At 46.5% G+C, this 13,598-nt stretch overlaps 1 protein-coding gene across 3 annotated transcripts in view; it reads right to left on the bottom strand.

Annotated features, from left to right (window-relative positions):
* Positions 1-13,022, bottom strand: part of serhl (serine hydrolase like) — a 65,640-nt gene extending 52,618 nt beyond the window's left edge. Inside the window, exons 1-3 of one of the 3 annotated variants that reach the window (XM_085969451.1) lie at positions 12,901-13,022; positions 9,933-10,013; positions 5,560-5,709 (exon numbers count right to left, since the gene is read on the bottom strand). In XM_085969451.1, the coding sequence (XP_085825577.1) occupies positions 5,560-5,709; positions 9,933-9,975 (193 nt within the window). In that variant the 5' untranslated portion in view covers positions 9,976-10,013; positions 12,901-13,022. The remainder of the gene's footprint in view (positions 1-5,559; positions 5,710-9,932; positions 10,014-12,900) is intronic. The other 2 variants (XM_085969447.1, XM_085969448.1) reach the window with 2 other exon arrangements.
* Between the last annotated feature and the right edge of the window lie 576 nt (positions 13,023-13,598).

Here is a 13,598-nt window from a genome sequence, read left to right as displayed (position 1 = left end):
TCTGTCCTAAATGGCCTACCCCTTATCCTTAGACTGCGACCCCTGGTTCTGTACTCCCCGGCCATGGGGAACATCCTTCCTGCATCTAGTCTGTCCAGTCCTGTCAAAATTTTATAAGTTTCAATTAGACTTCTCAGCCGTCTTTTGGATGAGACGTTAAACCGAGACCCCGTCTGCCCTCTCAGGTGGACGTAAAAGATCCGATAGCACTATTTCAAAGAAGAGCAGGGGAGTTATCGCCGGTGTCCTGGCCAATATTTATCCCTCAATCAACATCACTAAAAAACAGATTACCTGGTCATTATCACATTGCTGTTTGTGGGAGCTTGCTGTGCGCAAATTGGCTGCTGCAATTCCTACATTACAACAGTGACTAGACTTCAAGAAGTACTTCATTGGCTGTGAAGTGCTTTGGGACATCCTGGGGTTATGAAAGGCGCTATATAAATGCATTTTTATATAAGCAAAGGCTGAGGGGTGGTCTAACAGAGGTCTTTAAGATTATGAAAGGGTTCGATAGGGTAGATGTAGAGATGTTTCCACTTGTGGGAGGGACCAAAACAAGAGGCTATCAATATAAGATAGTCAATAATAAATCCAATAAGGAACTCAGGAGAAACCTCTTTACCCAGAGAGTGGTTAGAATGTGGAACTCGCTGCTACATGGAGTGGTTGAGGCGAATAGCAGAGATGTTTTTAAGAGGAAGCTAGATAAGTACATGAGGGAGAAGGGAATAGAAGAATATGCTGATGGGGTGAGATGGAGGGGGTGGGAGGAGGCTCGTGTGGAACATAAACACCGGGAAAGACCAGTTGGGCAGAATGGCCTGTTTCGGTGCTGGACATTCTATGTATTTCTATCTAATTCAAGAGCGCAAAGCAAGGAAGTTATATAAACCTTTAAAATCAAGGAACATAAAACAAAATAGTAAAATATTTTACAGGCACATCAATAAAAAAAGGAAGGTTGGGATGGGAATAGGGCCATTAAGGGAGAGTCAGGATAATACCACAGGTAATGATAGAGAGATGGCAGAAATATTAAATAATTATTTTGCTTCAGTATTTACCAGGGAGATAGAACAGGTGGACATGACATTGGATAATGAGATAAGTGCAATTAAAATTTAAAAAGAGGAAAAATTAAATAAATAATCAAACTCAAAGAGGCTAAAACCCCTGGTCTGGATGGATTGCATCCCCGCATTTTCAAAGAATCCAGAGAAGAGCTAGCAGAGGCATTACTACACATATTTAATAATTCGTTTGAAAAGGTGTAATGCCAGAAGACTGGCGGATAGCTAACATAATACCTATATTCAAGAAGGGGGATAGAACATGTCCAGGGAATTATAGACCAGTCAGCTTAACATAGGTCGTAGAAAAAATAACGGAATCCCTACTAAAGGAGAAAATAGAAGAACATCTAGAAACCAAAAATATAAGGAATAGTCAGCATGGATTTCAAAAAGGAAAGTCTTGCTTGACCAACCTCATTGAATTTACTGAAGCGGTAAGAGAGAGAGTAGACAAGGGTAATGCAGTAGATGTAATTCATCTAGATTTTCAAAAGGCCTTCGATAAGGTACCCCATAATAGACTGATGAACAAGGTCAGAGAATGCGGAGTCAGGGGACAAGTAGCAGAAAGGATAGTTAGCTGGCTTCAAGACAGAAAGCAGAGAGTAGGGGTAAAGGGTAGCTATTCACAGTGGCAGAAGGTGGGTAGTGGTGTTCCACAAGGGTCAGTGCTGGGACCACTGCTGTTCACAATTTACATTAATGATTTAGACTTAGGAATCAAAAACACAATTTCTAAATTTGCGGATGACACCAAATTGGGGGGATAGTCAATACTGAGGAGGACTGCAACAAATTACAGGAGGACATTAATAAACTTGCAGAATGGGTATATAATTGGCAAATTAAGTTCAACACAGATAAATGCGTTACAGTATTACATTTACATTTTGGTAGGAAGAATAGGGAGGTCACTTATCACTTGGAGGGTGCCAGTCTGGGTGGGGTAGAGGAACAAAGGGATCTCGGAGTATAAATACACAAATCACTAAAAGTTGCGCCACAGGTTAACAAGGCCATAAAAAAGCAAATCAAGCACTAGGGTTTATTTCTAGAGGGATAGAATTGAAAAGTAGGAAGTTATGCTAAACCTGTATCGAACCTTGGTTAGACCACACTTACAGTACTGTGTACAGTTCTGGTGGCCATATTATAAAAAGGATATAGAGACACTGGAGAGGGTGCAGAGATTTACAAGGATGATACCAGAAATGCGAGCGTGTACCTATCAGGAAAGGATGAACAGGCTGGGTCTCTTTTCTCTTGAAAAATGGCGGCAGAGGAGTGACCTAATAGAGGTCTTTAAAATTATGAAAGGTTGTGATAGAGTGGATAGAGAGAGAATGTTTCCACTTGTGGGGAAGAGCATAACTAGAGGCCATCAATATAAGATAGTCACCAAGAAATCCAATAGGGAATTCAGAAGAAACTTCTTTACCCAGAGAGTGGTGAGAATGTGGAACTCGCTACCACAGGGAGTGGTTGAAGCGAATAGTATAGATACATTTAAGGGGAGGCTTTATAAGCGCATGAGGGAGAAGGGAATAGAGGGTTACGCTGATAGATTTAGATAAGGAAAGACGGGAGGAGGCTCGAGTGGAGCATAAACGTTGGCAAGGACTGGTTGGGCCGAATGTCCTATTTCTGTAATAACAACAGAAAACGCTGGAAAAACTCAGCAGGTCAGGCAGCATCCGTGGAGAGAGAAACAGAGTCATCGTTTCAGGTCGAAGACCCTTCGTCAGAACTGGAACAGGTTTTAAAGCAAGTTTAGGGGCTGGGAAATGGGGGAGGGGAGGAAAGAACAAAAGGGAAGGTCTGTGAGAGGATGGAAGGCAGGAGAAGTAGAGAGACATCAAGAGATAAGAACAAGGTTGAAGAGACAAACGGAAATCCCGTCGAAGAGAAGAGCAAAACTTCTTCAAGGTGGGCATTCCTTTGGTTCACTGCCACCTCTCTTCTAGGAATGCCTTCAATGTAATGTAACCCTATGTAAAATCACTGGTTAGGCCTCAGCTGGAATAGTGTCTTATTCTGGGCACCACACTTTAGGAAGGATGTCAAGGCCTTGGAGAGGGTGCAGAGGAGATTTACCAGAATGGTACCAGGGATGAGGGAGTTCAGTTATGTGGAGCGATTAGAGAAGCTGGGATTGTTCTCCTTGGAGCAGAGAAGGTTAAGGAGATTTTACAGAGGTGTTCAAAATTATGAAGCGTTTTGATAGAGTAAATAAGGAGAAACTGTTTCCATTGACAGGAGGGTCGGCAACCAGAGGACACAGATTTAAGGTGATTGCCAAAAAACCAGAGGGGAGAGGAGGAGAATTTTTTCATGCAGTGAGTTGCTGTGATCTGGAATGCGCTGCCTGAAAGGACGATGGAAGCAGATTCAATAACTTTCAAAAAGGAACTGGATAAATACTTGAAAAGGAAAAATTTGCAGGGCTGTGGGGAAAGAAAAGACTTGCATTTCTATAGCGCCTTTCACGACCACCGGAGCGCTTGACAGCCAATGAAGTACTTTTGAAGTGTAGTCACTGTTGTAATGTGGGAAACGCGGCAGCCAATTTGCGCACAGCAAGCTCCCACAAACAGCAATGTGATGATGACCAGATAATCTGTTTGTTTTTGTTATGTTAGTTGAAGGATTAAAACACCGGGACAAACTCCCCTGCTCTTCTTCGAAATAGTGCCGCTGGGTCTTTTACGTCCACCCGAGAAAGCAGACGGGGCCTTGGTTTAACGTCTCATCCGAAAGACGGCACCTCTTGACAGTGCAGCACTCCCTCGACAGTGCAGCACTCCCTCAAGTACGGGGCTGGAGTGTCAGCTTGGATTCCGTGCTCGAGTCTCTGGAGTGGGACGATAAGTGTTCGGAAGCTCCTGGGTTTGGGTTGGTGACCCCTAAACATCACTTAGACAAGATGAGGAGCTTTGATTGGGGGAATCAGAGGAATAGCTGTATCTCAGAACACAGAGTAATCAAACGCGAGTCTTCCTTCAGTCCTCCTTAATGAGAAGTATCCCCCATCAACACCTCCCTGCAAACGCACATTTACACAGGGACAGGAGGCCATTCGGCCATTCAATTAGATCGTATTTGATCTAATAACTCTTTAACTCCATTTACCTGCCTTTGCTCCATATCCCTCAATACCCTTATCCAACAAAAACCCGTCGATCTCAGTTTTGAAAACTCCAATTGACCCCAGCATCCACAAGAGAGAGTTCCAGATTTCCACCACCCTTTGTGTGAAGAAGTGCTTCCTGACCTCACCCCTGAACGGCCTGGCTCTAATTTTAAGGTTCTGCCCCCTTGTTCTGAACTCCCCCCACCAGAGGAAACAGTTCCTCTTTATTTACCTTACCGAATCCCTTAAATGAACACATCAATTAGATCACCCCTAAGTCTACTGCACTCAAGGGGATACAAGCCCAGTCTAGGCAACCTGTCCTCGTAATTTAACCCTTTAAGCCCCAGTACCATTCTGGTGAATCTGCGCTGCTCCCCCACCGAGGCCAATGTATCCTTCCTGAGGTGCGGGGCGCAGAACTGAACACAGTGCTCCCGATGGGGTCTCACCAAAGCTCTGCATATCCACTTTGGACCTAAAAAGGATAGATCAGAGTACTTTCTAAATGATGAAAAGCTAGAAACAGTAGAGGTCCAAAGAGACTTGGGGGTCCAGGTACATTGATCATTAAAATATCATGAACAGGTACAGAAAATAAGCAAAAAGGCTAATGGGATGCTGCCCTTTATATCTAGAGGACTAGAATACAAGGGGGAGAAGTTATGCTGCAGCCCTGGTTAGATCACACCTGGAGCACTGTGAGCAGTTCTGGGCACCACACCTTAGGAAGGACATATTGGCCTTGGAGGGAGTGCAGCGTAGGTTTACCAGAATGGTACCCGGACTTCAGAGGTTAAATTACGAGGAGAGATTACACAAACTAGGGTTGTATTCCCTGGAATTTAGAAGGTTAAGGGGTGATTTGATCGAAGTTTTCAGGATATTAAGGGGAACAGATAGGGTAGATAGAGAGAAACTATTTCCGCTGGTTGGGGAGTCTAGGACTAGGGGGCAGAGTCTAAAAATTAGAGCCAGACCTTTCGGGAGTAAAATTAGGAAACACTTCTACACACAAAGGGTGGTAGAAGTTTGGAACTCTCTTCCGCAAACAGCAGTTGATGCTGGATCAATTGTTAATTTTAAATCTGAGATTGATAGATTTTTGTTAACCAAAAGTATTAAGGGATACGGGGCAAAGCGGGTATGTGGAGTTAGAGCACAGATCAGTCATAATCTTAGTGAATGGCGGAACAGGCTCGATGGGCTCAATGGCTTCCTCCTATGTTCCTAAAGGCCAACATACCATTACCCTTTTTTGATTACAAAAACCAGAAAGGGGTACCGCAAGAGCTGGTGCTGCCTGGAGTGAAAGCAATGATTACGAATGAAAGGTGACCGAATACTCACCTGCTGGAAGCAACGGAATGAGTCGGTCGAAGGAGTTTGCATTGTCTGCCCAGCCGTGCAGGCATAGCACTGGCCACCCACTGGGAGGCCCCCAGGCTTTGGCCGCAATGTGGCCCCATGGGACTGTGAAGGTCAGCTCATGGAAGAGACCTGTGTGGAAAGAACAAGCGGGAGAGGACTGTGAGGCTCGCCTGCGATTGTCCGTGCATGCGAAAACCGCGCCGAGTAAGCGAACGCTTTCAACAATTTGTATTAAAACGTGGCACTGTGCCACAGCATAGAACGCCAGGATGCAGTCTGGCGCCCACTGATCCCCCACTGCAAGGTTCTGACCTTAGCCTGACACAGGAAGGAGGTGCTGAAGAGATACCCCACTGTGAGGGATTGGAAGGACCATGGAACCATTAACATAATAAAAACATAAGAAATCGGAGCAGGAGGAGGCCATTCCGCCCCTCGAGCCTGCTCCTGCTCCGCCATTCAATGAGATCATGGCTGATCTGATCTTGGCCTCAACTCCACTTCCCTGCCCGCTCCCCATAACCCTTGACTCCCTTATCGTTCAAAAATCTGTCTATCTCGCCTTGAATATATTCAATGACTCCGCCTCCACAGCTCTCTGGGGTAGAGAATTCCAAAGATTCACGACCCTCTGAGAGAAGAAATTCCTCCTCATCTTCATTTTAAATGGGCGACTCCTTATCCTGAAACTGTGCCCCCTTAGTTCTAGATTCCCCCACGAGGGGAAACATCCTCTCTGCATCTACCCTGTCGAGCCCCCTCAGTGTCTTATGTTTCGATAAGATCCCCTCTCACTCTTCTAAATTCCAATGAGTATAGGCCCAACCTGCTCAACCTTTCTTCATAAGTCAACCCCCTCATCTCAGGAATCAACCTCGTGAACCTTCTCTGAACTGCCTCCAATGCAAGTATATCCTTCCTTAAATAAGGGGACCAAAACTGTACACAGCAATCCAGGTGTGGTCTCACCAACGCCCTGTACAGCTGATTCTTGAGACTGGCACAGGCAGATGGACAGCTACCTGAGCGCTCAATGATCCATAGAGGCAACCTGAAGGAATAAGAGAATACTGAAAACAGCGTGTGTGCGCGTGTGTGTGTGTGCGTGTGTGTGCGCGCATTTCCTTTGCAACGCTTCACACATCCTGTCGCAATTCCTCTCTCACACTTGCTCAGAGGTAAATTTCCGGCTTATATGCAAATTTCCTAATTTTTGGAGTACTGCGAGCAGTTCTGGGCACCACACCTAGGAAGGATTTATTGGTCTTGGAGGGAGTGCAGTGTGGGTTTACCTGGACTCCGTGGGTTGAAATTACAAGGAGAGATTACACAAACTAGGGTTGTATTCCCTGGAATTTAGAAAATTAAGGGGTGATTTGATCGAAGTTTTCAAGGTATGAAGGGGAACAGATAGGGTGGAGAGAGAGAAACTATTTCCGCTGGTTGGGGAGTCTAGGACTGGGGGCATAGTCGAAAAATTAGAGCCAGACCTTTTAGGAGTGAAATTAGGAAACACTTCTACACAAAGGGTGGCAGAAGTTTGGAACTCTCTTCCGCAAACAGCAATTGATGCTGGATCAATTGTTAATTTTAAATCGGAGATTGATAGATTTTTGTTAACCAAAAGGTATTAAGGGATGTGGGCCAAAGGCGGGTATATGGAGTTAGGTCGCAGATCAGCCATGACCTCATTGAATGGCGGAATAGGCTCGAGGGGCTGAATGGTCTCCTCCTGTTATGATGTTTTATTAAACAGCAAGACATCGCAACTTCAGCCCAAAAGTAAGAACCAGGGCGAACCTGGTCCGGAAACTCGCTGGAACATCATGGGGGGGGGGGTTACCACAGCCAGAACACTTCGCATCGCAACTGTGGCCCTCGTCTATTCTGCTGCCTCATGGTTCTGCGGCCGCCACACAAAGATCGTGGACGTGCAGCTAAACGCCGCCATGAGGACGGTGTTAGGGACACTCAAGTCCACTCTAACTGAGTGGCTCCCGGTGCTGCCCCGCATCGCCCCGCCCGCCATTCGCCACGACGCCATCGTGCTCCGTGAGATGGAGAAAATCATGAGCAGCATCGACTTTCCCGTTCACGGAGACTTGGAAAACCCACCACGAAAGCGCTTAAAATGGCGGCGGCCATTCTGGGAAACAGCAGCCAATATTCACGCAGCCAGTACCGACTCACGATCCAGATGGAGGGACCCGTGGGACGCACGGCAACATAAAGAACCGAAAGCTCATCACTGGCCCAACAGCAGAGGTCCCCTGGCTTCCCCCTCCCTTGGAGACAGTGGCCGGCGCTCACCCAGTCCGCGGACGCTGCGGCCACCCGCTCCACCAGAGGAAGAGGAGGGACGGCCCGAAGTGAGACTGTGGCCGTGAGTCCCAGACCACGGAGCACATCACATCAACCGGCCCACTGAGATCTGTTGTGGGAGGCACCTCATTTCTCCAGTCGGCATCTCAGGAGGCCATTGGATGGACAGTCAAACTCGACATCCCATTATAAGCTTTTCCCGTCATACAAACATAGTATCACAACTTAACAGCAGCAAAAATGAAAACCCAAATTTACAGGTAAAAGGAACATTTAGCATAATAAATCAAACATCATAATATAAATCTATGAAAAATTAATCAATTTTACATTTAAAAAATCCTCATTGTTGCTCAAACTTCTCTCTACAGCTTTTTCAATAAAGAACTTGCACTTATGTAGAATCAGAGAAAGTTACAGCACAGAAGGAGGCCATTCAGCCCATCGTGTCCGTACCGGCCGACAAAGAGCTATCCAGCCTAATCCCACTTCCCAGCTCTTGGTCCGTAGCCCTGTAGGTTACGGCACTTCAAGTGTACTTCCAAGTACTTTTTAAATGCGATGAGGGTTTCTGCCTCCACCACCCTTTCAGGCCGTGAGTTCCAGACCCCCACCACCCTCTGGGTGAAAAAAATTCTCCTCTAATCCGTCTACCAATTACTTTAAATCTATGCCCCCTGGTTATTGACCCCTCTGCTAATGGGAAATAGGTCCTTCCTATCCACTCTATCTAGGCCCCTCATAATTTTATACACCTCAATTAAATCCTCAGCCTCCTCTGTTCCAAAGAAAACAACCCCAGCCGATCCAATCTTTCCTCACAGCTAAAATTCCCCAGTCCTGGCAACATCCTCCTAAATCTCCTCTGTACCCTCTCTAGTGCAATCACATCTTTCCTGTAACTGTGTGTGTAAAGACTGAAGGCGGTGAGAGCGCGTGCTTGTGAGCGAGAGTGCCTGTGCACAAGTGCGTGTGCATGCAGGAGTATCCGTGCTTGCAGCATAATTCTCCAGCAGCGCTGAGGGAGTGCTGCACTGTCGGAGGTGCCGTCTTTCGGATGAGACGTTAAACCGAGGGCCCGTCTGCTCTCTCAGGTGGACGTAAAAGATCTAATGGCACTATTTCAAAGAGCAGGGGAGTTCTCCCTGGTGTCTGGCCAGTATTTATCCCTCAACCAACATTAGTAAAATAGATTATCTGGTCATTATCACATTGCTGTGGGTGGCAGAAGATTGGCTGCTGCGTTTTCCTACATTACAACAGTGACTGCACCTCAGGAGTTCCTCATTGGCTGTAAAGCACTTTGGGACGTCCTACGGTCATAGAAACATAGAAGATAGGAGCAGGAGTAGGCCATTCGGCCCCTCGAGCCTGTTCCGCCATTCAATGAGATCATGGCTGATCATCCAAACTCAGTACCCTGTCCCTGCTTTCTCCCCATATCCTTTGATCCCTTTAGCCTTAAGAAATATATCCAACTCCTCCTTGAATATATTTAATGAATTGGCCTCAACTGTCGTCTGTGGTAGAGAATTCCACAGGTTCGCCACTCTCTGGGTGAAGAAATTCCTCCTCATCTCAGTCCTAAATGGCTTACCCCTTATCCTTAGACTGTGACCCCTGGTTCTGGACTCCCCGACCATTGGGAACATCCTTCCTGCATCTAGTCCTGTTAGAATTTTATAAGTTTCAATGAGATCCCCTCTCATTCTTCTAAACTCCAGCGAGTACAAGCCCAATCGACCTAATCTCTCCTCATACGTCATTCCTGCCATCCCAGGCATCAGTCTGGTGAATCTTCGCTGCACTCTCTCCATGACAAGAACATCCTTCCTCAGATAGTCGTGAGAGGTGCTATAGAAATGCAAGCCTGTCTTTCTTTTTTCCCCCCACAGTGGACTGCCACCTTCATACCCAGACTCCCTTTCAATGTTATTGGCCCTAACTGAGATTAGAGAGGTTGATGCTGGGATGGGGAACTGACCATTTTCACACTGCGCCCAATGACCAGCATTCCCACCACCTCCTACCTTTCACAGCTGCCGTGGAAAACCATTTTGAAAACCAAGACATTTCCTTCACAGGCTGCCGGAGTGGTTTCCGATCCCGTCCTAATTGAAGGAAACAAGAACACTGCTAATTATCGGTGCGCACAAGGACTAAAACACGTTTCTTAATCACATTCCCCCTTAAATATCAGCGTACATCAACCCCCTCCTCACTCCTCCGACAGGTGAATCGACAGCAGCGCCTCTCCCACAGAATCATAGAGTGATACAGCACAGAAGGAAGCCCTGTGCCAGCTCTTTGAAAGAGCTCTCCAATTAATCCCACTCCCCTGCTCTTTCCCCATAGCCTGGAAAATGTTCTCTCTTCAAGTATTTATCCAATTCTTTTTGCAATTTACTATTGAAACTGCTTCCACCATCCTTTCAGGCAGCGCATTCCCGATCATAACTCGCTGTGTAAAAAAATTCTCATCTCCCCTCTGGTTCTTTTGTTAATCACCTTAAATCTGTGTCCTCTGGTTCCCGACCCTCCTGCCACTGGAAACAGTGTCTCCTTATTTACTCTATCAAAGACCTTCATGATTTTGAACACCTCTATCAAATCTTCTCTGAACCTTCGCTGCTCCAAGCTTCGCCAGTCTCCCCACATAACTGAAGTCCCTCACCCCTGATACCATTCTAGTACATCTCCTCCGCACCCTCTCCAAGGCCTTGACATCCTTCCTAAAAAATTAAGCACAATACCCGGGCTGAGGCCTAACCAGTGTAAAGGTTTAGCATAACTTCCTTGCTTTTGTACTCTATTCCTCTATTAATAATAAAGAAAAGCATACAGGATCCTTGGCTTTAACAGCCTTCTCAACTTGTAAGATGTGTGTCCATACACCCACAGGTCTCTCTGTTACTGCACCCCTTTTTAAATTGTGCCATTTCGTTCATATTGCCTCTCCTCATTCTTCCTACCAAAATGTATCACCTCACACTTCTCTGCCATTTCATCTGCCATGTGTCTGCCCATTTCACCAGTCTGCCTATGTTTCATAGATTCATCGAAGATAGGAGGAGTAGGCCATTCAGCCCCTCGAGCCTGCTCCGCCATTCAATGAGATCATGGCTGATCATCCAAATTCAGTACCCTGTCCCTGCCTTCTCCCCATATCCCTTGATCCCTTTAGCCTCAAGAAATATATCCAACTCTTTCTTCAATATATTTAATGAACTGGCCTCCACCGCCCTCTGTGGCAGAGAATACCACAGGTTCACCACTCTCTGGGTGAAGAAATTCCTCCTCATTTCAGTCCTAAATGGCTTACCCCTTATCCTTAGACTGTGACCCCTGGTTCTGGACTCCCCGGCCATCAGAAACATCCTTCCTGCATCTAGTCTGTACAGACCTGACAGAATTTTATAGGTTTCGATGAGATCCCCTCTCAATCTTCTAAACTCCAGTGAGTATAAGCCCAATCGACACAATCTCTCCTCATACGTCATTCCTGCCATCCCAGGTATCAGCCTGGTGAATCTTCGCTGCACTCCCCCCATGGCAAGAACGTCCTTCCTCAGGTAAGGTGACCAAAACTGCACACAATACTCAAGGTGCGGTCTCACCAAGGCCCTGTACAACTGTAGCAAGACATCCTTGTTCCTGTACTCGAACCCTCTTGCTACGAAGGCCAACATACCATTTGCCTTCTTAACCGCCTGCTGCACCTGCATGCTTACCTTCAGCGACTGTTGCACAATAACACCCAGGTCTCTTTGCACTTCCCCTTCTCTCAATCTATTGCCATTCAAATAATAATCTGCCTTCCTGTTTTTGCCACCAAAGTGTATAACCTCACATTTATCCACATTATAGTGCATTTGCCATGTTTCTGCCCAATCACCCAACCTGTCCAAATCGTACTGGAGTTTCACGACATCCTCCTCACAGCTTACCCTCCCACCCAGCTTTGTGTCGTCTGCAAATTTGGAAATATTACATCCAATTCCCTCATCCAGATCATTAATATATATTGGGAACAGCTGGGGTCCTAGGACCGATCCTTGCGGTACCCCACTAGTCACTGCCTGCCACTCGGAAAACGACCCGTTTATTCCAACTCTTTGCTTTCTGTCCGCCAAACAGTTCTCTATCCAAGTTAATACCTTGCCCCCAATCCCATGTGCCTTAATTTTGCACACTAATCTCTTATGTGGGACCTTATCGAAAGCCTTCTGAAAGTCCAAATACACCACATCCACTGGTTCTCCCTTATCTATTTTACCAGTTACATCCTCAAAAAATTCCAGTAGATTAGTCAAGCATGATTTACCTTTTGTAAATCCATGCCGACTTTGTCCGATCCTGTCACTGCTTTCCAAGTGCTCTGCTATTACATCTTTTATAATAGACTCTAGCATTTTCCCCACTACCGATGTCAGGCTTACCGGTCTATAATTCCCCGCTTTTTCTCTACCACCTTTTTTGAATAGTGGGGTAACATTAGCTACCCTCCAATCCATGGGTACCGTTCCAGAGTCTATCGAGTTCTGGAAGATGACCAGCAATGCATCTACTATCTCTAGGGCCACTTCCTTCAGTACCCTGGGATGTAGACCATCAGGCCCTGGGGATTTATCGGCCTTCAGTCCCATCAATTTTCCTAACACCATTTCCCTACAAATACTGATTTCTTTCAGTTCCTCCCTTTCATCAGACCCTATGTTCCCTGACATCTCTGGGAGGTTATTTGTGTCCTCCTTTGTGAAGTCTGTTACTATCATCCTCATTGTTTACTACATTTCCAAGTTTTGAATCATCTGCAAACTTTGAAATTATACCCAGGTCATGGCCCCTGAGGAACACCACTGCATACTTCCTCCCAGTCTGAAGGACAGAGAGGAACGGGAAGTTCACCGATACTCTGCTTTCTGTCTCAGCCAATTTTATATCCGAAACCCCTCCCCCGACGGGCGAGTTCCCAGCATCCCCTTCTCTGAATCTCACCTGAAGAAAATTCATGAAATTTCTCAGGAAAAATAAAATCACAGAATAAAGCGGTTCCTCAGCAATGGCGGCCCTTCTCCTGGTTCCGCTGCCGGGCTCTCGGTGCCTGCGCAGTCCAGAGAGGCCGGGCTTGCCGAGGCCCCGCCCACGCCTGATTGACATCCGCATTAACCAATCAGAGATTAGAATGGTGCCACCCGCCCCCCCCTCGAGGCGGGGACAGTCAGCAGCCCAATCAGCAGCGCGGTTGCTCTTTGATTGACGTGACTGCGGCCAATCAGTGGCTTGACCGTCGAGTCGGTCGGATTTAGCCCCATTCCTGAAAATTTGTAAACCCTCAATCTCCCTTATGCTCATTGGATTGTGAATGTTTCATATTCCGAAGTGATGGGCTCGCCTTTCATAATTTATTTTCTGTCAATAAAGAAGTGTAAGTAAAACTGACAGCGGCCATTCCAGTCAGTGGCCGCGGGTCCCGTACAGAAGAACTTCCCACCTTCCTCCAACAGATGTCGCTGTCCCGCCTCGCTCGCACGCCTGCAATTCCACACTAGTCCAACAGAGGGGGCGATCTTCCAACGATAGCAAAATACCGCGGATGCTGGAAATCCGAAATAACAACAGGAAATGCTGGAAAAACTCAGCAGGCCAGGCAACATCCGTGGAGAGAGAAATAGAGTCAACGTTTCGGGTCGAAA

This window comes from Somniosus microcephalus, chromosome 28 (assembly GCF_052327205.1).
Source record: "Somniosus microcephalus isolate GS21.2 chromosome 28, FLI_Smic_1.0, whole genome shotgun sequence".
NCBI classification, from domain to species: domain Eukaryota; kingdom Metazoa; phylum Chordata; class Chondrichthyes; order Squaliformes; family Somniosidae; genus Somniosus; species Somniosus microcephalus.
The sequence above is the reverse complement of the archived record's forward strand: the minus strand, read 5'-3'. Positions and strand labels throughout refer to the sequence as shown.